General features: G+C 38.4%; 1 protein-coding gene across 6 annotated transcripts in view; it reads right to left on the reverse strand.

Annotated features, from left to right (window-relative positions):
* LOC107761864 (phosphoglucomutase, chloroplastic) overlaps positions 1 to 22880 on the reverse strand; it is a 29127-nt gene extending 6247 nt beyond the window's left edge. For all 6 annotated transcript variants that reach the window (XR_012710680.1, XR_012710681.1, XR_012710683.1 and 3 more), the window contains exons 1-13: positions 22472 to 22880; positions 22310 to 22375; positions 22177 to 22221; positions 22001 to 22093; positions 21846 to 21898; positions 21278 to 21329; positions 21134 to 21202; positions 20851 to 20919; positions 20521 to 20643; positions 20400 to 20452; positions 10492 to 10570; positions 10339 to 10403; positions 10190 to 10257 (exon numbers count right to left, since the gene is read on the reverse strand). Coding sequence is in view for 1 of the 6 variants with exons in the window: in XM_016580155.2 (XP_016435641.1) it covers positions 10190 to 10257; positions 10339 to 10403; positions 10492 to 10570; positions 20400 to 20452; positions 20521 to 20643; positions 20851 to 20919; positions 21134 to 21202; positions 21278 to 21329; positions 21846 to 21898; positions 22001 to 22093; positions 22177 to 22221; positions 22310 to 22375; positions 22472 to 22696 (1060 nt within the window). In the remaining 5 variants the exon portion in view is untranslated. The remainder of the gene's footprint in view (positions 1 to 10189; positions 10258 to 10338; positions 10404 to 10491; positions 10571 to 20399; positions 20453 to 20520; positions 20644 to 20850; positions 20920 to 21133; positions 21203 to 21277; positions 21330 to 21845; positions 21899 to 22000; positions 22094 to 22176; positions 22222 to 22309; positions 22376 to 22471) is intronic.
* Between the last annotated feature and the right edge of the window lie 2461 nt (positions 22881 to 25341).

The raw sequence follows: 25341 nt of genomic DNA on the forward strand, positions 1-25341 counted from the left end.
ATTAATAAGATGTTAGCCATGTGTTTGCAATACATTACCTTGGACCTTGCTATAAGAAACTTTTTTACTTATATGAAGATTTTTAGTAGTTTAATTCAAAGTTCTAAAATATTTATATAGTCTTTAAACTTTCTTTATAAAGATTTTGTACTTTTTTCCTCTCTTTTTTATGAAAAATAAAATTATAAAATCTACTATTAAAAATTCTTCGGGCCTAAAGCAAACGCTTTACTAACCTCACCCTTGAGCCTCCCATGTGTACAACAATTAATTAAAATTGAGTCAAATTTGGATCCATGCTGATTGGGTTTGAACTACAAACTCTTTCCTTTTTCTCATTATAATTGAGCTTCAACAAGAAGAACAAAATGCACCTTCAGTACTACTTATCAGATTTTCATTTGTACTAACTTCCTTAAGAAATTATTCCAAGTGAAACACCCCCCAAACCCACACAAAAACCTTAAGAATAATTAAAATTTGTCTTTCGGTGTCCTGTGTATGGAATATGAATATATCTTTCTGCTTTGCATTTGTCAGTGAAATTTTACACAATTAACTGCATAGAGAATATAACAAGCCCCACTAGAAAGGCTCCATATTCAAACAACAAAAGATAAAATTTCAAGCAAAAAACAGAATGCATAACATAGCAAACTGAAATAGCAAGAGGACATTTGTGTGAAGTGCTATGGGAACTGCCGGTGAAGACAATGCATTTGATTGCTTACTATCTATGTAAAGAACTTTTCTGGTATTATCTATTCACCATTTCAATAAAGGATGCACACCACAAGATTACAGCCAAAACTCCACCACCAATCATCAAAAGACAAATTTAGTATTAGCCTATCCATCTTCAACTAAATCTGTGTGCATGCTTCAATATTGATGGTTAGGTTGAATTGGTGTGACGCAACCATGCAATGAGAATGGAGCTAACTATTGCTTCGCCTTCTACTAAAGCTTAGGTAATATCCGTGTGATTCATAGACTCTGAATTCGATGACACCCAAATCAATGTATTATAGGTGTAATTTCCTTTTCCAGCAAGCATTCTGAGACCCTCAAATCTAAGGGAACATGCAGCGAGGCCTCTAAGTAAGAGCACCATTTTCCAATACTACCCACAGGATATTCATTATGATTCTGTTACTGGAACTGAACTCAAAGGTGTCTCAGATTGTATCCTAATCCCTCCCATAATAAGAAAGGTAACTTACAAATTATATTTAAATTAATTTTTGTTAAGAAAATAGACCTTGAGTCTAACTTAACTTGAAAAGCTAGCTCAAGTAGAGGAGAATACAGCCCATCTGACTCTAATACCGCGTTAAGAAAATTGGCATTGAGCCTAACTCAACCCAAAAGCCAAAAGATGAAGATTATCCAAAACCATAAGGAAACTACAAACCAAAAACTCAACAAATGTGAGATTCTTGCAAATTTCACAAACATAGAAATTAGGAATTCCTCCATATTCAATTGTTTTTAAAGTGTTTAACGTCAATAAAAGCCAGAACTAGATTAAATTAAAAAGGTCAACTCTATTTGAGAATGGTAACATATAAAAAAAAGTCAACCCTATTTTATTCCACCAATGAAACAATTTTTAGTCTAAGTGATTTATACAAAGAGTAACTAATTTTTAAATAGCTACAATTTATTTGAGCTAATACTAAAGCCCATAAAGAGCATGGTAAAAGGAAAAAGGGTTTTCTAATAGGTTAAAAGCAAGAAAAACTTTATAATTGAATTTGTCTCTTTCAAATTTGGAAACTTCTAAGAAATATTAACGAAAAACTAAGAGACAATGCACCAACTCCTTTCGAATTGAATGCATTAAAAGAAGAGGAAGTCCCTATATAGACGCCTGAAACAACAACAACAACAACCCAGTATAATCCCACTTAGTGGGGTGTGGGGAGGGTAGTGTGTACGCAGACCTTACCCCTACCCGGGGGTAGAGAGGTTGTTTCCAAATAGACCCTCGACATCCTTCCCTCCAAGAACTTCCCACCTTGCTCTTGGGGAGACTCGAAGTTTAACTTAATTTCGTAAATTCCAGATTGAATATTCCACTTGATACTATTTTCATGTAATATGATGACAAAAGATTTTCAGCAATTTCATTATGTATGATTTTGACATACTTTGGAAATATCTCTTTCTTTTAAAAGTTTTGAAAATATCTCTTTCTTTTAAAAGTTTTCACTTAAAGCAGTCTTACAATCAAGAAAAATAAAAATAAAAGAATCTTAAAAATGAGAAAAGACATTAAAAAGATCTGTTGTACCATCCCTCTGTGCATTGCATAGACCATTTGGATAAAGAGAAATAGGAGATGTTTTGATGACAGGGTTTGTTCTAATTATTCCTTATAAAGGAAATTGCTTTTAAATCTCTTATGGAGTTAAAATATTTGCAAACAGAACATCATGATTTAGCTTATGACAAGCAAATAGGTTTTAACCTTTTCTGTTAACATCTAAAATATTCTTGGTCATTCTAATAAATAAACGATAATCAAACAACGTCAAGAGGCTACATTTTGCACGCACTCAACGGTGTAGCCTAGTGGTCAATGAAGCTAGATTAAATTCTATTTAAAAAAGATAGATGGCGTTTGGGCCAATTGTCATGCACCTGACTACTTCACTGGTGATTAGTTACCTCCCACTAGCACATTTCTCGAATAAGTCTATCCAATAAAGCTTAGGCAGACAAAAAAAAATCACTTAATGTCTATTTGGAAGGCTACCTTGTAATGGATTTGGGTGTAATTACACGGTTTAACATGTTTGTCTGGCCAAGTAATTACTTGACCAGCTTGGAATTGGAGTGCAATTGAGGAAGAGCAGTTTTTTTTTTGAATTGATAACTATTGTATATATTATAAAAATCAGTACATAGGTTGCACTGGAAACCAAATTTACATTGAGAGAATTTGAAGATATTCTAATTCAAAACCTAGCAGGATCCTAGTATGTCTATGATTGTCAATGTATCTTCTGTGTACATCTGTTTGCACCAAAAACAAAATAGAAGAATACAATTGAGTTTGATCTTCTGCAGTGGATTGCTTCTGTCTTCAAAACATCTAGTGTTCCTTTCCCTCCAGACTGTCCACCAAATACATGCCGGAACAGTCCTCCATCTATCTCTGCTAGTTGCTTCAGCTCCAGTTTCTTCCCAACTATAAATGACATCTTTAATCCTGTATGGCATTGACCATGAAATACCCCTAAGATTAATAAAGATTTTCCATAGTTGGTCTGTAATCTTGCAATGTAGAAACAAATGGTTGACAGTCTCAGCATTCTCCCCACACAGAAAACATCTTGAACACAGTGATATTCCCCTTTTTATGAGATTATCCTGGGTTAAAACCGCTTCTTTTGCTAGTAGCCAAGTGAAGCAAGCTACCTTGTATGGAATCTTTGTTTTCCATATATGTTTCCAAGGCCATGTGTCTACCTGTTGATTGTCATGATTCAGAATCTTATATACATCCTTCACTCGGTACACCCCTCTGTTGTTCCTCACCCACCATATTGAATCCAACCCTTCTTGTAATCCTGTAAATGCTTCCAGCTCTTTGTAGAGGTCAGTTAATCTTGTTATCTCCCAGTCATTCAGCTGCCTTCTTAGAGCTATTTCCCATCCTTGACAACTCCTCATTTCAGCTACTGTCTTAAGCTGGTTTTGTGCTAACCCGAACATATCTGGGTATCTTTCCTTTAAGCTTCCAATTCCTAACCAGTTATCATTCCAAAATGATGTGTTCCTTCCGTTGTTCACTCTTATGGAGGAGTGATTCTTCATTATTGGCCAAAGTTCTCTGATGGATTTCCACACACTAACTCCCTGTGATGTTCTGACTTTTTTAGACACCCAGTTGCTTTCTTCACCATACTTTGCTTTGATCACTTTGGACCATAAAGATTGGGGTTCTTTGGAGTACTTCCATAACCATTTAATTCTGAGAGCCTTGCTTTGGTTCTTCAAATTCCTTATCCCCATTCCACCTTGTTTTTTCTCCATTGTTATCGTCTTCCAATTGACTAAATGGAAGACCTTTTTCTCCTTATTGCCTTGCCAAAGAAATGTTCTTCGGAGTTTGTCCAATCTCTGTAAAACGCCTGCTGGAATTGGGAACAAAGACATCATGTAAGTAGGTAGCGAGTCTAATACTGAGTTGATTAGAACTAGCCTACCCCCCAATGATAGGTATTGCGATTTCCATCTTGACAACTTCTTCTCACACTTTTCTATGACTGAATTCCAGATTTCTTTTGATTTGGACCTTGCACCAAGAGGCATCCCAAGGTAAACTGTTGGTAGGGACCCAACTTCTCCTCCCAATATCTGAGTCAGTTGCCCCATGTTGTCAACTTCATTAATAGGAAAAATATTGCTCTTCCTCCAGTTAATGTGTAATCCTGATACTCCCTCAAATAGGACCAAAATGATCCTTAAGAATCTAAGTTGTTCTTTTTCAGCATCACAGAAGACTAGAGTGTCATCTGCGTATTGGAGATGTGTGATCTCTAGATTGTTGGCCTCACTCCTGTTTACCTCAAAGCCTTTAACCCATCCACTGACTTTAGCCGTTTTGATCATGTTGTTCAATCCTTCCATGGCTATGATGAATAGGAAAGGAGATAAAGGATCACCTTGTCTGAGACCTCTGTGTGAATGAAAAAAACCTTTAGGACATCCATTTATAAGAATGGAGAATTTCACAGTAGATATGCAAAATTTCATCCATCTAATCCATTTTTGCCCAAAACCCATTTGTTCTAACATTCTTAGAAGGAAGCTCCAGTTCACATGATCATAGGCCTTCTCGATATCCAATTTGCATAAGATTCCAGGTTCTTTCTTCTTTATTCTTGAGTCCACAGCTTCATTAGCAATCATCACTGCGTCAATTATTTGTCTTCCTTTGATAAACGCCATTTGTTGAGCATCGACAATTTTCCCAACCACCCTCTTAAGTCTTTCAGTTAAAACTTTTGCGAGTAGTTTGTAGAAGCTCCCTATCAGACTGATCGGTCTAAAATCTCTCAATTCTTTCGCACCTGTCTTCTTTGGAATCAAAGCTATATATGTTGCATTGAAGCTTTTCTCAAACATCTCCTGACAATGAAAGTTGTTTAAAGCCGCCATGATATCTTCCTTCAAAATGTCCCAGCATTTTCTGAAAAAACCCATTGTGTATCCATCTGGCCCTGGAGCCTTATCACTTGCACACATCTTCAGGCTGCTCAGCACTTCTTGTTCCTCAAAATTACTCTGTAAAGACTCCCTTTCTGATTCAGTAATGCTTGAACTATTTTCGAAATTGACTGTTGGTCTCCACTGTTCAGGTTCTGTGTAAAGCTCCTTGTAGAATTCAATGATCTCGGCCTCTATTCTTCCTGGATCCTCGATTACTTCATGTCGAATCATTATTTGGTCAATGTTGTTGTTTCTCTTGCGTGCATTTGCAGTCCGATGGAAAAATTTTGTATTCCTATCCCCTTCTTTGAGCCACAAAGCTCTTGATTTTTGTCTCCATGCCGATTCTTCATTCTTGAGTTGCACCTCAATCTCCATTAGAGTGGCTGCTTTCCTGACTGATTCCTCCTCTGTCAACGCTCTTAGTTGTTGCGTTGTCTCAAAATCTGCTAGTTTACTTAGCAAATTTGATTTCTGCATTCCCAAATTGCCTTCGTAGCTTCTGCTCCATCCTTTTAGCTTGCCCTTGAGGGCTTTTAACTTGCAAGCTAAAATGTAATCAGGTCTTCCTGAGAATTCAAAAGATCCCCACCACTCTCTAATTCTGTCCTCAAAGCCTTCCACATTCAGCCACCAATTTTCAAACTTAAAGTATGATTTAGCTTGTTCCCACGCACCACAGTCTAGAGCCACAGGTGAATGATCCGAAATCAACCTTTGTTGGATAGATTGCTTGATGTTTCTGAACCTTGCATCCCATTCTTCTGAGATGAGAAATCTATCGATTCTTGACGCCGCTGTATGATTGTCCCCTTTGAACCAAGTATATTTTCCTCCTTCAAGTCGTAGATCTATCAACTCCATATCTTCTATACAATCCGAAAACTCCACCATCGCTCTGGACCTCCTTGAACATTCCCGTTTTTCAGAAGGGTACCTTGTAACGTTAAAATCGCCACAAACCGCCCAAGGACCTTCCATCAATCCCCTCACTGCACCAATTTCTCTCCATACTTTTTTCCTTTCTATTCTACAATTTGGAGCATACACTCCTGTTATGTGACATTGAAAGTTCTGTAGAAGAGCATCAAACTTGCACGTCAAAGTATATGCACCAGTCTGTAACACCTCCCCTTTCCATACTCTGCAATCTCATAACACCAAAATCCCCCCTCTCGTGCCGCTCGCTTCTAAACATGCATACCTCACCCATCTACCACCCCATATTTGCCTGACTATTTCCTCGATATCCCCCTCGACTTTTGTTTCTTGCAAGCAAATAATGTCTGCCCTCCAATTCTGTACTTGACTTTTTATTATCTCCCTTTTCTTCTTATCGTTTAATCCCCTTACATTCCAGGAAATTACTTTGATCGTCATATAGAAATGATTGATAGATCCCTTCCCCTACTTCTTTTCCCATCACTCTTGAATTTGACATCGAAAGAAGTTAACCCTTTTAATTCCAATGATCCTTTGAATCTTTGTTTCTTCACCTCCAACTCTGTCTCCACCCTTCTTACCTTTCTGCAGCTGTCAATTTGCATTAGCAACTCCAGTGCTTCTTCTTCATGACCTTGAAAATCTACTCCAAACATTTTCCCCAATTTGATCATATTTTGATGGACCCATATTGTTGCATCCATGTCTTTATCCAGTGATGGAATGTGCTGCTGAACCGCTATAGGATTCACCTCCTCAATTTCCCACTCTTGAATAGAGCTAAGTTGCTTTAGGTGTTCCACAGTACTTCCCACCTGATCATTCCCCATCTCTGAGTTTATGCTTCGCTCCCCTTCCTTCTGTTCCAATCTTGCCAAAACTGCTCCTCCTTCTGACTGATTGCAACTGGTAATTGTTTCCTTTTGCATACTTTCTAGATTCACATTAATGATTTGGTCCCCTGGAGAGTACTCTTTTGCCCCCGAGTAAGAGGGTCCTCCCATTTCCTCAGTAAAAGGCTTCAGCCCAGTATCATCAGATATCTCACACGAGAGGTCATTAAAAATGACTTGTGCAGCCATATCGGGGTCATAGGATTTCAGCTTGTCTTTTGACACTTTACTTCCCTGATTCATCGAGGTTGAACCTTGTGTAAATTGTCCACTTGCCTTTCCTTTACCAGTGTTAAGCTCATACCGTGTCTTTCTTTCAGCCCAGATTGGGATGAAAAATTTGGTACCGTTTCTTTCAATCCCCACCTCATTGGGAGTCTTTCTGCCATCACCAACAATTTTGATTCTTGCCCACTTAAGATGGTTTTTGAGATCAGTTTCTTCTTCTGTAGCTAACCATCCCCCGCAGAGATCTCCTATTTCTTTGAAGATCTTTTGTGACCATAGATGTAAAGGAATCCCCATGGCTCTAATCCAGCATGTTTCCTCAATTTGTGAGTTTGGAATGCAACCGGCATTATGATTCCACCATTCCAGATGGAGTTTGAATTTTTTCCATCTCCATTCTCCTTGCACAATCTGCTCTGCCATGAATCTGTTTGGAAATTCGAAAAGAAACTTGTTTCCTGTCATTTCATATATATTAACACCGTATGCTTTGTTCCATGAAGCACTCGCCCATCGCCTTATATCTGCTAAAGTGGGTCTCTCATTGATTTCTTTCCCAAAAGACCCGATAATGCATCTTTTTAGTAGGCCTGTATCCTCTCCTCCAGTAGGTTCCATAACAGAGATTTCCCCGTTGTTCGTGTTGACCCTTGCCTCTCGAAGTGTATTGGACTGCCATTTACTCTCCTTAACTACTTGTGCATACGGGAGATTTTCCACATTGTTTCTGGGTGGTGCTATGGAAATCTGCCTGGTGGTCTGATAGATGAATCTTTCTATCTTCGCTGCTATGTCTTTCCAGCCAGAGTTCAGAGTTAACTCTGGGAGTATTATCACTGACCTCCCTTCTCCCTTCAGTGACAGAATACTCATATATCTTCCATGCGCGTTATATTTCCTAGTACAGAAGTGTTCTGTCATTTGTTCCTTGTACTTCCATCTCTTCACTAGATTGTTTTGATCTGTCGAGGCTACATTAAGTGCAAAGCAGATCCATTCCATTGCCTTTCTGCCCATGGATGATCTTCTCATCATGTTGCGACTTCTCTCAACCCATTCAAACCATGTGTCTTTGTTAGAGTTCCATCTGGTGATGTCAAAGGATTTGAATCCTGCGTTGAAATATATCCTGTTGTCTCTCATATTGTACTGAACCAACTACTCAGCTTATGAAAGTTAAAGTTTGTTTGGAAGTTATCCCAGTGAGCTAGAAAAACTCGGAAATGAAAGAGGAAAAAACCAGAATCAGAATTCTGGAAGGTTCCTACCAACCGGTAAAATAAAAGTTGTCGGAATTCAGAAAGGATTATATGGTTGTGGTCGGAATTCCCCAGTGAGTGTGCTGTCCAAATGAAATTTTTTGAAAAAGTGGCCGGAAAAGTGCTCACGCGCCGGCGCGTGGCATTGTCCTCGCCGGCGACTGGCTGCGCGTGGGGGCGCGTGGGTGTGATTTACCGGAGCTATTTTCAGGGGAGTGGTCGGAATTTGATCGGCGCTTTAATGGTGTATATGGATTCACAGAAAACCTTGTTCTCAGGCTCCTCGGGGAGTGTGCCTGAGAGCTTTAAGAAAGAAGAGAGAGAAAAAAAGAACACAATACTAGTAAAAATTTTTTGTCTCCTATTGCAGAATTTGAGGAAGAGCAGTTACACTCTTCAATTCTCAAAGGTGGCAAAGAATTGGTGGTAATTACATTCCAAATGACTTTTCAAATTCTTCCTTTTTTCGTTTTTTTTATATTTCTTATATACACATATCTTTGTCATATATTACAACTAATTTACATGTCCATGTCCATCTAAAAAAAGTTTATTTAATTTTTTATAATTAGCTTTATTTAAAATACAAAAAAATAAAACTATGTAATTGCACTTGTCAACCAAACATGACACTAAAAGTTATGTCATAATTACGTAATGGCAAACAAGCAAATCATTATGATCACTATATTGGGTAATCCCTAGTAATTACACATTAGTTTCCAAACAGGCTTCTAGTCATTCTTTTTTGTCTATGTTGGGATATGAACCCTAAACTCCCTTGATGTTCACTTACTTCATTTACCCTTGGTGATCTCTTTCTATCTGACTAAGCTTGGCGGTCATATTTACACGATACATACGTTGATAGGAGTCACGGGTACAAGGCGAAATAGTTGAAGTGCATGTACGGTGACTCTGGCACCACTTTCATTATTATAAGAAAAATGATACATGTAGCACATAAACAACCATCTTGATTACATGGGAAGAAAGCCAACTAGCCAAGAGAGATTAAGACAGTATAACCAAGAACTACAAATTATGATACAGTTGAAATACTAAAGAAATGGCCTTAATGGGATAAATTAGAAAAACAGCACAGTAGAATAGTTGGTCTTCTAAAAACTCTTCAGAATCATTTCTAAATAATTATACAAGGAAATATCCAGAGACATTATAATGTTTCTTCTCATGTGTAATAAAGTTAGAAATTACAACATTTAATTGATTATGGTCAGGACATTTTTATTTTCATTCTCCATTAGAATCATGTGCAAAGCGATGTGTACAAACTAGTGAAAGGAAAAACCAAAGTTGCTGTGATTAAGCTTTCAACAATGGTATAACCATGCAATTGAAAGAAAGTGACCACTTAATCTTTGGAGAGACTAATTGTCCTGCTCCTTTCTTTCTGATCTCTTTCCATTTCAGAGACTTTGGGGTGGCGTGGTGGGAAGGAGAGAGGAATATCTAACTAAATGTTTTCTGATGGCTTCTAATATTGATTCTCTTCTAATTATTTTTCTTTCATATAAGGTTCTCATAAATTTTGAACTTCATCCAAGCATATCATATATGTTCTCCAGTTAATTGAAAGACAACTTTTGGTGAAGTGTTGAACAAGAAGGTTTTTAAGCATACCATCACTTGCAGCACCAAAGTCGGGTCCATTCTCGCCATACAGGATATTCACCAAATCCTTGGCATATCTTGACCAAAATAACTAAAATATATTAGTTCTTTTCAAGAAATTAAAGCACATCTACTTCAATAAAATGTTCTTTTCTTACGTAAGGTTAGGGTCTGGATGACCATGCCCAAAATCCTCCAGTGGCTGTCCATTTGCAATAGACTCCTACATAACATACAAAAATGATAAAGCTACAACCTAGAAATTGCAAGATAGTCCAATAGCTGAAGAAACAACTTCACGGCATACATACCAGGCTAGCTCCTAGTTTGTCAACAAAAATGGGCTTTGCATAAGCCCCTGTAACTGCATGCATGGCATCAAATGTAAACCTGTCAGCAGCATCAGACATTAATAAGCATATGCATGAGTAAAGACATCCGGCGGAGAGAAAAAGGGAAGGATACAAAATAATAAATATTGTCCTTTAGTGTAAGCTCATTTTACTGAGTATCGAGATTATGCAAGAAATTTATAACTTATTAAAGTTTATTCATTTACCTACAAAATTGCATTTGAATTGCTATAGACAGTTACACAGTGATTTCTTCGTACAGGATTTCTCCTTCCTTACAAAGACAAAACAGGCATAGAGATAAAGTCATAAAGTAACTAAGTTAATCGATAAGGTTGAACTACCCGACAAAATATATTTCAAGAGGAACATCCACCATAGAAGAATGCACCATAAGTCAGAGAGTAATTTGACTTCATTTGCATAAACAAATTGAAACTCAAGAGAAGAGCTGAGAAAATACAGTACTCTTAAAGTGGAAGCCAAACTAGAGGTAAAGGTTTACTTATATTATAAACTTGGTTCCTTTTATAAATTTAAGTAGGTAATGAATCGTACTGGAGAAGAAGGATCCGTTGCGAGTCTCTCTCTCTCTTCGATAACGGTAATATCTCCACCTTCCCTTCTCTTCATCTTCTCCGGCAAATCCTCCGGCAAACCACAAAGCCGACGGCACTCCCCATGTGAGTACTCGTCTCCTTTCTCTCTCCTTTCTCTCTCCCCGCGTCCTTCTCTTTCTCTATCCTTTTTCCTCCTTTCTCTCTCCCCGCGCCCTCTTTTTCTTCCTCTTTCTTTCTTTCTTTTAACCCTAGCAGCAGTTAGGCCGGTGGTCGGCGACCTACCGGCGTCGTCTCATCTTCCTACTGCTGTTCCGATCCAACCAGACCACCCTCCTCTGTGTTTCACTTTCTTCAAACCTTTCCTCGCCATACTACTCTGTCTCGGACCGGCACTGTTTTCCGGCGACCGTTCCGGTGACAGTCCCCCCCCCCCTTTTTCTTGGTCCCGTGGTGTGTTGTGTGCGTTTCAGGTAGCACTTTTGGTGGCTGTTTGGTGACAGGTGGGAGGTGCACGGGCAAAGCAGAGCAGGCCATTTGGCAGTCACAAAGGGCTGGACGTTGGGTTCCAAAGCACCCGGGTTATATTCACGGGAATTGTTGCGGCTACTCAGGCAAGCGCGAGGCATACGGGCGAGTAGAATGAAGCATCACCGGGCGCATCAAGTCATATTTCCAGGTTCTTTCCATCGGGAGTTGGTACCTCCCGTTTTCTTGTCTCTTTCTCTATGTTAGTTAATTTGTGGCTAGTTAGTTAGCATCACTTTAAGCATATTATTAGAATTCTTGTAGTTGCAACCGGTTATTTTATAGTTTGGGTCCGTGTTAGTGTCTTCCGAAGTTTGGCGTAGGTATAGTGGTTGTGGTGTGGGATGGTAGAGTAAGGTCATGTCCTCGAGGGGTACTGGGGGTGAGTAGGGGGTGGGGAGGGGGTCAGGGGTTGGGACGAGAGGAAAGGAGGGTAAGGGGAAAGAGGGAGCTTGTAGATTGAGGATCGGGTCGTGGAACATAGGCACGCTGACGGGTAAGTCTATTGAGTTGGCAAAGACTCTCCAGAAGAGAAAGGTTAATATAGCTTGTGTCCAGGAGACCAGGTGGACAAGGACGAAGGTGAGGAATGCGGATGGGTATAAGTTGTGGTACTCTGGAGTCGTGAGGGGTAAGAATGGAGTGGGTATCTTAGTGGATATGGATCTTAGAGAGTCTGTGGTTGAGGTTAGGCGAGTGAATGATCGGCTAATGTTTATTAAGTTGGTGATCGGTGAGTGCACCCTCAATGTCGTTAGCGCCTACGTCCCGCAGGCGGCTTGGATGAGGAGATTAAGAGGCGTTTTTGGGAGGGCTTGGACGAGATTGTGCGTAGTATTCCACCTACTGAGAGGTTATTTATTGGTGGGGATTTCAATGGCCATATTGGGGCGGCTGCTGGTAGTTATGGCGAAGTGCATGGTGGCTTTGGCTTTGGGGATAGGAACGGAGGAGGTACTTCACTGTTAGACTTCGCTAAGGCCTTCGAGTTGGTGATTACGAACTCGACTTTTCCGAAGAGGGAGGAGCATCTGGTTACTTTCCTGAGTTCAGCGGCGAAGACTCAGATCGATTACCTTCTCCTCAGAAGGTGTGATAGAGGGTTGTGCAAGGATTGTAAGGTTATCCCGGGAGAGACCCTCGCGACTCAGCATAGGCTCTTAGTGATGGACATCGGCATTATGATGAAGAGGAAGAAGAGGTATGCTCGTGGCCGATCGAGGATTAGATGGGGAGCTTTAACCAAGGATAAAGCCTAGGAGTTGGAGGGGAGGTTATCCGCTATGGGAGCTTGGAGGAGTAGTGGAGACGCGAGCACTATGTGGTCGACGACAGCAAACTATGTGAGGGAGGCGGCGAGAGAGGTGCTAGGTGTATCGAAGGGCTTTTCTAGCAGACACCAAGGAGACTGGTGATGGAATGACATAGTCCAAGGTAAAGTGGAGACGAAGAAGGTAGCATACGCGAAGTTAGCAGGGAGCACAAGCGCGGAGGAGAGGAGTGCGAATAGAGAGAGGTACAAAGTGGCTAGGAAGGAAGCAAAGCTGGCGGTTACGGAGGCGAAGAATGCAGCGTTTAGCCGCCTATACGAGGAATTAGGGGAGAAAGGCGGGGAAAGGAAGTTATTTCGGCTGGCTAAAGCGAGGGAGAGGAAGGCTCGGGATCTGGACCAAGTAAGGTGCATCAAAGACGAGGGTGGTAGAGTATTGATGGGAGAGTCCCAGATTAAGCAGAGATGGCAGACGTACTTTTATGGTCTCCTAATGAGGAGGGGGACCGGGAAATAGCACTAGGGGACTTGGGGTCATTCGGAAAGTCTCCGAGAGTTTAGATATTGCAGGCGCATTAAGGTGGAGGAGGTCGTGGGGGCGTTGCGTAAGATGAGTAGGGGTAGAGCGACAGGGCCAGATGAAATTCCGGTTGAGTTTTGGAAGTGTGTGGGTAGAGCAGGATTAGAATGGCTGACTCGGTTGTTCAATGTAATTTTTAGGACGAAGAGGATGCCGGAAGAATGGAGGTCGAGTACAGTGGTACCATTGTACAAGAACAAAGGAGATATCCAGTGATGTAACAATTATAGGGGTATCAAGTTACTTAGTCATACCATGAAAGTCTGGGAGAGGGTGGTGGAGGTGAGGGTGAGGAAGACGACGTCTATATCCGACAATCAGTTTGGGTTCATGCCGGGCCGCTCCACTACGGAAGCTATCCACCTTATTAAGAGGTTGGTGGAACGGTACAGGGATAAGAAAAAGGATCTGCACATGGTGTTTATTGACTTGGAGAAAGCGTATGATAATGTTCCTAGGGAGGTGCTCTGGAGATGTTTTGAGGCGAAGGGTGTGCCGGTAGCCTACATACGAGCGATCAAGGACATGTATGATGGAGCAAGGACTAAGGTTAGGACGGTGGGAGGCGACTCGGAGCATTTTCCGGTTGTTATGGGATTACACCAAGGCTCAGCGCTTAGCCCATTCTTATTTGCCTTGGTGATGGATGCTTTGACACACCATATTCAAGGGGAGATGCCATGATCCATGTTATTTGCTGATGACATAGTTCTAATTGACAAGACGAGGGCCGGTGTTAACGAGAGATTAGAGGTTTGGAGACAGATTCTCGAGCCTAAGGGTTTCAAATTGAGCAGGTCTAAAACAGAGTACTTGGAATGCAAGTTTAGCGCTGAGTCGAGGGATATAGGTGGGGACGTGAGGCTTGGGTCACAGGTCATCCCCAAGAGAGATAGCTTCAAGTACCTTGGGTCGATGATTCAGGGGGACGGAGAAATCGACGAGGACGTCACTCACCGCATATGGGCGGACTGGATGAAATGGAGGCTTGCATCTGGAGTCTTGTGTGACAAGAAAGTGCCACCGATACTCAAAGGTAAGTTTTATAGAGCTGTAGTTAGACCGGCCATGTTGTATGGGGCAGAGTGTTGGCCGGTTAAGAACTCCCATATCCAGAGGATAAGAGTAGCAGAGATGCGGATGCTAAGGTGGATATGCGGGCACACTAGGATAGACAAGATTAGGAATGAAGATATTCGGAAGAAGGTGGGCGTCGCTCCTGTGGATGACAAGGTGCGGGAAGCGAGGCTCAGATGGTTCGGGCACGTGCAGAGGAGAAGCCTCGAGGCACCGGTGAGGAGGTGTGAGCGGTTGGCCGTGGTGGGTTCGAGAAGAGGTAGAGGGAGACCTGAGAAGTATTGGGGAGAGGTGATCAGGCAAGACATGGCACGATTGCACATTTCCGAGGACATGGCCCTTGATAGGAAGGCTTGGAGGTCAAGCATTAGGGTTGTAGGATAGGGGTAGTAAAGCTTTCCTTACTTCATTCCGGGGGTGAGGCGGGGTTGGATTAGGGTTGGTCTTAGATGGCTTGCAGTTTATATTGGTCCCACACTATTCTTGTTGTTTGTCTTAGACCCGGGCCTTAGATTATGGTTACTGTTATTGCATGTCATTCATCTTTCGGTTTTTATGTTTCTGTTACTATTTCGATTTCTACTGGATTTACTAATGAATTCTCTCCTCTTGTTTTTGTTTTTTTTAACTCTGTTTTCGTCTTATCGAGCCGAGGGTCTATCGGAAATAGCCTCTTTGTCCCGATCGGGGCAGGGGTAAGGTCTGCGTACACATTACCCTCCCCAGACCCCACTATATGGGATTTTATTGGGTAGTTGTTGTTGTTGTTGTTGTTGAATCGTACTGGAAACAGGTTTCAGTTGAAAGAGCATCTTACTGGAACACTAAGAGAGATAAGGAATTCTAGAGGTGTTTCTACATCATATACATTCAGTAAAATACACCCAAATGCCAAAATATACAAGCATTTATATCTAAAACCATGTATTGGCATCACCTAAGCATCTCCGACTCTTCTGTGTCCAAACTACCCTAGACCAAACGCAGGAACTGTATTTCACATACTCCTGTTTCATTTGTTAACTATTCTTCCTGACCAGTTTAACCTCCCTGCATCACCCGATTCAGCCTATCTAGGATCAAAAACAAAATGCACAGCTACCTTGCCACTGCACAATGCATCAGTATATATCTTCATTACACACATATAACATCTGGCATAAATCTTAATGCTGCTAGTGAAACACCTCATGCTTTTCAATCCAACAAAACCCAACCACTTTCGGAGGAGCTTTTGTTCTCTAAATGATTTGAAAGGCCATTTAACTGAGGAGATGTAAGATAAAGATAGAAGCTTATACCCTACCTTCCTGTCCTTCTGGTGTTTTCAACTTAAAGAATCTGGTACAGTTGGTGAAACTCGTTGTCCTTCAAATTTTTCAAGGTCTAAGCTATCCTCTCAACTTCCTAATCTTCCCAGTTTCTTTAAAAATCTGGTTCCCATCCATGAGTAGAACTGTACCAAGCAACAGTAGCAAATCCAGGATCTCATCTTTCAGAGGTATGTGGTGTATCAAATCATCAAGCCGAAGTCTCAACTTCCTTCCATTACCTACTGAGAAGCTTCTTCTTTTTTTTTTTTTGGGGGGGGGGGGGGGGGGAATGGTAACAGAACTGAGAAGCTAATATTTGGAGGGAATTCCTTCGATAAGTTTCTTATACTCTTCCATAGAACCAATGCTATATCACCATGTCACTAGTCTTGTGCACCAACTCATTACTTCATACTCTTGCATGGATAAGCTGCTTCCAGAGTTCTTCTGATCCCAACTCTATCTCCATAACCACTTCGATAGCAAATTTTTGTTAAGCAACCTCATAATTCTACCCCTAAGCCGCCAAATTCGTTTTATGAGTCAATTCATTCTACTTAACCAAGGAAAACTCTTCCTATCCTTGTTTCCTTTTGGAAAAATCCTTTTTAAGCTTGTCCGGTTTCTTTTCCACTTCAATAGGTAGTAAAAATAGAGACCTCACGTAGGTTGGAATACCATCCAACACACTATCGATAAGTGTGAGTCCTCCACCAATCCACCAAAGATAAATATTGTTGTGTCCAATTTGGTATACACTCAAACTGCTCCCCCGCTCCTTTCCAAACAATTGCATCCTTATGTTTAGCCCCAAGAGGTAGTCCTAGATATGTACTGGGGATTGGCGAAAAATCAGACTTCGTAATCCAATATTTCGCCAGCTGTTGGAATATTCTAGAGATCATTAACTAGATAGAGGCAGTTTTTTGCCAGATTATTATTGTTATTAAGTCCTGAAATTGCCTCAAACTCCAATAAAATTACTCTGAGACATTTCAGTTGTTCCTCCCTGCATTACAGTGTCATCTTCATGTAACATGTGCATTATAGCAAAAATGTTGGTCCTGTCCACCTCCATAGAGAAACTTCCAATCCAGTTCTATTCTCTAGCTATGTTCAACATCTTACTTAATCCTTACATTACCAACAAGAATATGAAAGTGAGAAAAAGACCATCTTCTATTAATCAGAATTGAATATAATAGTGGAGATGGAAAACTTAATGATTTTCACCCATTTGTCTCCAGAACACTATTCTTCAATAGTTTGAGGAGTAACTCTCAATTAACGTGGTCATAAGTTTATTCTAGATCAAGGATGCATACCAATGCAATTATACCTTGTCTCTTTCCTATATTTAGATTCTAGATATTCACTGGTGATCAACATTGTGTCTATTAATTGTATTCCTTAAATATAAGCATTCTGCGTGACAACAATTAGTTTGCTGATTACTTTTTTTATCTTTCTATGAGTGGCTGAAGTCTCTCAATTCTTTGGCTCCAGCCCTATTAATGTGATATATGTAGCACAAAATTTTTCATAAAACAAAAATACTCAAAGGTGATCAAAGTCATTCAACGCTTTCATAAAGATCCCCGTTGATCACTGGCGAACACCTATGATAAAATGTCAAAGTACCTCTCTTTCCACAATCAAATAAGATATAGAGGTTTACGCTTTTAAGAACAGAACTCCAATACTTCCTCTTGGTAATAGGAAATAAGGAGTTGATTATTTCCACTCTGCTATGGATGATGAAAATTCTATATACTGGCAATTCTTGTGAACATTTGCAGTAAAGAGTTGAATATTTCCACTCCCATATCATCTGAATGATGACAATTTTACATGCTTGCAATTCTTTTGAACATTTGCATCAGTGTTTTCAAAGGCGTTAGAGGGGCGCGTTTCGGAGCGCGTATTGAGGTGAGGCGATGGCAAATCGCCCTTGGGCGGATATGGGGAGCGGAGTTCTGTAAGGCGCACACTCCAACTGGTCGGGCGTACGCTCAGGCGCGCCTTGGGCCTCACTGGAGAGACGCACGCCCCAAAGTTCTCTACCAAATTAGTTCAAATTCCGCAAGAAGAAGAAGAATCAAAGTACAATCAAGAGTTTTTTTTGCCACAAACATGAAAATAGGTATAGGAAAGAAATAGAAAGACCTGATGTTATTCCAGAAAAGAAGTAGAATTTATGTTCTGATTTTGTGCCATTTCATTTTCACAAAGCAAAGAGAGCGGGTGAGCAGGGAAGTGAGTAGCAGTCGATTCTCATATGCTATTTCAAACTGATGACTGCATCTCCTCGGGTTCTAAACATTTGAGGAACTTAATAGCTCTGAGTTTGGGTTTGAACGAGTGAACGAAAATTTTAGGAAGAAGATGAGTTCTCACAATATCCGAACCCACAATTGTCCTTTTTCGTTTCTTATGTTTGGACTTTTGGAATGTCTACTAAAGACTCATTCAATGATTCAATGTCATAAAGGCTAAACATGAGATGGTGCTCATCTCGACAAACACGTGTAACATCAATGATTTTTATTTTTGTAGTTTCTTTGCTTAAATTTGTTTTCTTTCTTTAAGATGTTTCTCAGTGTAAGTTTTTCAGTTTTCCTATTGGAAATCTTGGCTGAATTAATTCGTCTCTTAGAAAATATCGATAAGAAATTAAAAGATTAGTGAAAAATGTTATATACCATTAGAAATTAATTTAAGTGTAAAGTTGTCTACGTATAAAGAAATATTAAACAAAAAATCATTTTTTTTACTTTGAATTTATAAAAATAATGTTCTGTTGTATTTTTATGTATTTTAGAAATTTATAAAATATTAAAAAGAATAGAGATTCATGGGGCTTATGCCCCATTTCTCGGGTCTTATGCCTCGCCTTGCGTTTTTGCCTTTTTAAACACTGATTTGCATTTTGCCAATCAAGCATGTGGTCTTGTCACCTTGTTTAGCCAGAAGGATCTACCATTTTGCCTCAGGGTATCTCTTTAAACTTGGCTACCTCTTGGCTTTGGTGTATATGAGGATTCTTTTGCAGATAAGTTACTTTCTTCCTATTGCCTACCTGAGTCTTATATCTATTCCAGAATCAGTTTTTTCCTTCTTTCTGGATCACCAAATGTATTTAGGTTCTAAGCCTTCAAATCCTGTTTCAGCAGCTTAAGTTTGTAATCATACTGTAAATACCAGGAAAACTAGGTGCAAAGACTCAAATAAATTTAGATCCGGACAACCTTGTGCTGCTATATTGTAACAGAGTATCAGCCCTTCCTCTCACCTCTATGAATCCCCAGTCTTTTCCTCATATCTACAAAACTTTCAACCTCCAACCACATGTTCAGATGTTCTTGTTTGCTCGCAGCTTAATTGAAAGGGATAGTGATCAGAAACCGATCTTTGGTAGTGTAGCTTGTTTGACATATTTGAATTCCTCATTACATACCCGGAAATGAAATCTGTCAATTTGTGAAGCCACCCTTGAGTTTTCTCCTTCGGAACCAAATGAATTTGAGAACTTCCCACCTTGCAAAGGGGGATCTATAGACTGCATTTCCTCAATAAAATCAAAAAACTCTCTTATGGATCTAACCAATCAGTTCTGGTGGCTCCTTTCTTCTGAGTATCTCAACACACTAAAATCACCTCCTACTATCAAGGGGGATGACCATTAGCCTCTAATGGCCTCCAATTCAAACTATGACACCATTCTCCTAATCTTTTTTTTTTTCATTGAAAGGCTTTTATAAGCCGCAGACACAAAGTGAGGGATGGATCCTTCAAAAAACAAAAAAGTAACTCTTTCTTAGTAGTGCTATGACTTAGTTCAATCCTACTAAAAATGCAGCGAGTGAACTAATTTAAGTAGGAATAACGTAGAACCTGCAAACAACCATTCATAATTTGTATTGCTGCTAGACAGAACTGCAGCAATAGTATGGCATGCATTTACATTTCCCTTACCATCTTAGAAGACAGGATGAAAATGGTAAGACTGAACTTTGCTTTCAGAACAATACGAGGCTTTGCTGTTTCTAAGAGCTTATGAAATACTTTTGCCTTATAAATATTCAAGTCGATATTCTACATTTCTCTTACATGTGACTAATGATAATTACGTACAAAGGACTTATGATGTCTCAGCAGAATCTAAAAACTCCTATTATCCTTTACTGTAAGTTAAGGTTTCCAAATTTCACCTATGGATATAGTTACGCTCGAAGCAGAACCAGATTCACATACTGCATTGTCATCACCGCTTCAAAAGGGTTCAGGATATATTAGGTGATTGAAGTTAATTATCATCTTGTCAAAAGAAATTAGATAAGTTTAGATATTTGAAGAGAAGTGCGTCTACCACAGCAGTCATCTATTTGGGGAACAGGCTAATAGAAATCAACAATATATGAAACTATGGAGGAACAAACTCCGAGGAATGTCCAGGGGAAATATGATCTAGCAAAGTAAAAGTACATAAAAGCACAAAGTAAAACAATGCTTCATAACTGGCAAAACATAAAGTGACACACCTGAAATCTGGTCGCGAAATAAGACTTCTAATGAGCGAAAAATCAAATACATCCTGCACATTATCAGTTAAGTTATAGATAGTATTATGGAGTGCATTTAAAAAAAAATTCAGCCACTCACCTCCATTAGCTCCAAATAATCAGCCACAGGGTCAACCACCTCCACACTAAAATTTCCATATTTTGTGACTCCAAGTTGAGAAAGATCAACATCAGGAATGTCGGCAATTTTTATTTCAGAAATCTGCATAGCCCTTATGAAACAAGGAATTCAGATGCCGAATCATTTACCAATGAACCATAACAGTTTCTTTCAGTTACCTACACTACACGTCTATGCATAATTGCACATACAGCACTAAGAACCTTGTGTTGTATCCCAGCTACAAGAAGTCATTTAAATCAAAAAATAGCATAGCATATTATTTAGCGCAAGCGGAGGGGATCATACAGAAAGAGTGTTTCCATAGATCTTGTCCGTGATAGACTCAGGTGCTGGTTGGCCACTGCTGTAATTGAACTGAAAAAAGAAAATGATAATCAGAAACGCTAAGTTCTTGGAGTAGCCTATTTAGAGAGGTTGAATATCAGAAATCAGTCATATCCAGGAAATTCTATGTGGAACCATTTTTTTTTTTTTTAAAAAAGATAACGAACTTCTACTGTATATTTTAGCAGCCAATGGGACAGCTAAGAACAATTTCCAGTACATGATTTGCTGAGTAGAAATTTACCTTGATACCCCAATCATACTCAGGACCACCAGGGTTATGGCTCGCACTCATTATAAATCCACCATTTGCCTGTGGATTAGCTTTAAGTGTCATTCAAAAATAGCAAAGAGAAAGCAAATAAGATAATTAAAACAGAATTGTCACCTCTCTCTTCCGTATAACAGCAGAAACAGCTGGTGTGGACAATATACCATCCCTGCCAAACAGAGATTCTTCATATATACATATCAACTATTTTCTTTTCACTTTTTGGATAAGAACACAAAAATAAGCAGAGAAATACGCCGGAACAAGGGAACCCGGAAAAAGAAATGAAACAATCTAGCTATATACAAACACTTAAATAAAAAGTAGAAGGATACGGGCTCTTAGAACAAATAAGGATGGATTGCAACAAAAGATGGCTCATGGAGACTATAATCTAGACAAGGCAATTCAAAGTTATATCGCACATAAAGATTGAGTAAGAGGATTTCCATCTTCACAAAAACATAGAGAACTGATTAAAACAGATTAAAGTGGCAGGATTAAGTTTCACAGTACAAAAAGTAACAAAATTAGTGCTAAAAAACTCACTGTAGTTAAAAAGTTCCTCTTTTTGAAAGTTTAAGCTTAATTCAAGCAATAATATCACTAGGATGTGAAATTTGAAGAATTCATTCATGCTATGATGAACATGTAGACTGCTAAAAGTGTAATTTAGGGCACTCACTTGCCGACCAATATTTTACCAACACCATTACCCGCAGCAATTTTAATGATTATCTGCATTGTAGCTTAAGATGCATTAGGGATCAAAAAACAACAAATAGTTCTTCAGGTATCAGGATACACATGAAACACAGAGATTATGTACAAAACCACTACCTGTGAAGCTTCTTTATTGAAATATCGACCATCACCTCCTAAGACTAACAGTCCATTCTTAAAATCCTCTGGTGGCAAAGAATTAAACAATGCCTGTATTGAAACATTGTAAAACAATTACACAGAGTTGAGTACACTGGAATTCAGTATCACTACAAGTTCAGAGAGAACCATACCTGTATCCAATTTGCAAGGTAATTTTCCTGCATAAACACTTTAACCTAAACAAAAAAAGAAGCAAAAGCAATTAGAATGAATCGTATGCATTAAATTATTTGAATAAACAGAAAAGAAAAAGAAAAAAAACACCTTTTTGCGTAGACCACTAGTTCCGGTCTTTTGACCTTCAATAGGCTTTGTAGGAACAGATTTAATCTGCGATTCAAGCAAATCAAATAGTAAAGCTACAATTTTCCATTAGATACATAAAATCAACACATTATATATAGAAATTTCGAACAAATTAGATACCTCGATACCCTGGGATTCGGCAACTGTTGTAGAAGGAGATGATGGTGAAGAGGAGGCAGTGACAATGAAACGAGCAGGTGAAATTGTCGCAAAAGAATATTTGAGGGATGACAATTTGGGAAAAATGAGTGTTGAGTTGAAAAGTGAATAGGATTTAAGGTGATGAGAGCAACTCCCACTAAGTAATGGACTGGAAAATCGTGTCACTGTAATTGCACTCTCCATAGTTGCAGAGTTTGAGAAAAAGCAGTGCAAAGAGAGCGAAGCAGGACTATTGTTGGAGTGCGTTTCATAGGAATTGATAGCTGCCACAGATTGCTTTATCGGCACAACAACTTATGGTTCATGTCACCCGTTTCACGTGAACTACCTCTTTTTCTGTCCTGATTATTGGGACCTTTTTAGGCTAATTGTCAAATATTAGCCGAGAAATATTTATAATATTATTAGAAAATAATTAGCTGATGAGTTTTTTTAATGAATATTTATATTTTTAACCTTAACTTGAGCAAAAAAAATTCCAACTTCAACCAAATATTCAAACGCCTACATATTCATTAGCTTTTCAAATATTAAAGTTTAATATTTTTATAAATAATGTGACTTTGAAATATTAAAAAACTTGTTTGAGAAGTATTTCGCGTGAAATGATGATTTTTTTCGTCCAAACACAAGTGTGTGTTAAATTATAATTTTGTATCTAATTTTAATAAACTATTGTCCTATCGCTTATTCTACAAATCAATTGAGCTAGACGTTGCAAATCTTTTTCTATTTAAAGTGGGACAAGAGCTATTTCTAATAGACGGACCATATTTCTCAAGGGAACGTTCCAAATTTTTGAAAATGTTCAACTAATGAATGATGATATTACTAGGGTAAATGCTTACTCGTACTCAGTGGCTATATCAACTCAATAGATGCGCGTGTGTTTGAATATAATTTATATATATACTACTCGCTCTGTTCTAATTTATGTGAACCTATTTCCTTTTTGGTTCATTCCAAAAAGAATGAACCCTTTCTAAATTTGGTAACAATTTAGCTTAAAGTTACAACTCTACCTTTAATGAGAAGCTTTTATAACCACACAAATACTCTGGACCCCATTTGAACTTGTTTAGGACCACAAATTCCAAAAGTCTTCATTTTTTTCTTACTCCGTGCCCAGTCAAACAGGTTCACATAAATTAGAACGGAGGGAGTAGTATCTATGAACGTGCGTTGTACGTTAGTAATGGTACGTGATGATTTAAATATTTATTTATATGAAGGAACAATAAAATTTAATTAATGAGAGAAATTTTATGTTAAATAATACAACAATCATCTAAATGCCAAAAAATATTATTACATTAACATTATACATAAATTTAAAATAAAAGAACATCATCAAAACTTACACAAATAATCAATTTTGTCATGTTAGTTAGATAATTATGTATTATAGTTTAATAGTATTTAATGTAATGATATCTTAACGAACACTTCTTTGTGGATAATTTTTTTTGTATATGTTTCCTCCAAATGTTTTGGTTGCTCTGCCTTAACCAGAACTCTTGTTGTCGATTTGGATATCCCTCTTGAAAGTACAACATACAATTGTTCGTACAAGAAAATATATTGCGGTAAATATAGCTCCATATTTAGGATGTTTGTCATTGTGCTTTATTTATTATATTTGCAAAACATAAACATACTAAAAATTATTTTCACACAAATTTAAAAGAATATTCCTTAAATTTGTGAGGGTTATTTAAGTTATTTGAAAAGGTATATCAAATCTAAAGTATGTGGCCTCACAATAAAATTATTGTTGGTATACCACTTGCTATTATTGCTAATAGTGTCATGCCTCTTAATATGATATTTGCAAGTAATGCATGACATAAAAATATTATTTCGATTCAATCGGAGGCATCTACAAAGAATAATCATGTTATACCAGAGTCGACTCTTTATAATATAGTCTTGAAAGCTTGTTTCTTATTAGGATTTAGCTTTGATTGTGCTTCCTCAGACACTTGTATAGCATTTTGATTCTTAATAATATACTATCTTTTTTACTTTGTGTTCTAACGCTCTTTTTATGGAATACATTTATGTATTCTAAGATTTTTTTAAAAAAACTTGAATAAAAATTTTACTCATATGATGAATTTAAAATAATTGAATTGGATTCTCTTGCTAAATAATTATTTTAAAATTTTAATTATTTGGTTTTAACATAAAAAATAATTTATTTTATGTTGTTTCAGATATTAATATTAGTTCATCTCTTGTTTTAAATAGTTAATCTTAATTATAATTTTATCCACCATAAATTTATTTTCAATGAGTAAAAGATTAATATGACATTTCACTTTTAGATCGTTATATTTGTAGAATTATTAGTGGTATTGACTCTTACCAACTATTTTTTTCTCTTTATCACACATTTATATTCTTAAATATTTTCTTAGTTGTTGTTTAATAATTGAGTATTTTTCAATATTACATGAAAAATTGATAAAAAAATATTATTTGAGTAGGAAAATATTTTAAATATAAAATAAAAATATATTAACGTGGGGTATCTTTTTCTCTGTATGCGGTGAAATTAGAGGATTTAATTCCTCGCTATCAAGCCACTTCGGAAGAATGCCTCGAGACCTCGAGGACGTGGAGCCACGACCGAGTCCCCTCCCTCGGGGATCGTTGAGGCCCGACTCGAAGAAGATGGAGGTCGAGGCTAGAGCAGAAGGGGAAGCTCCAAAGGCACACTGCTAAATCTGACAGAGCCAGCCTATCTAGAGCCTATGTTGAAGCGTCGCATCTCGTCGTTGTAGACATGTGATTTTTGACCCTCCCCAAGATTTTTCATATTTTAG

The sequence above is a fragment of the Nicotiana tabacum genome, chromosome 6 (assembly GCF_000715075.1).
Source record: "Nicotiana tabacum cultivar K326 chromosome 6, ASM71507v2, whole genome shotgun sequence".
Classification (NCBI taxonomy): Eukaryota; Viridiplantae; Streptophyta; class Magnoliopsida; order Solanales; family Solanaceae; genus Nicotiana; species Nicotiana tabacum.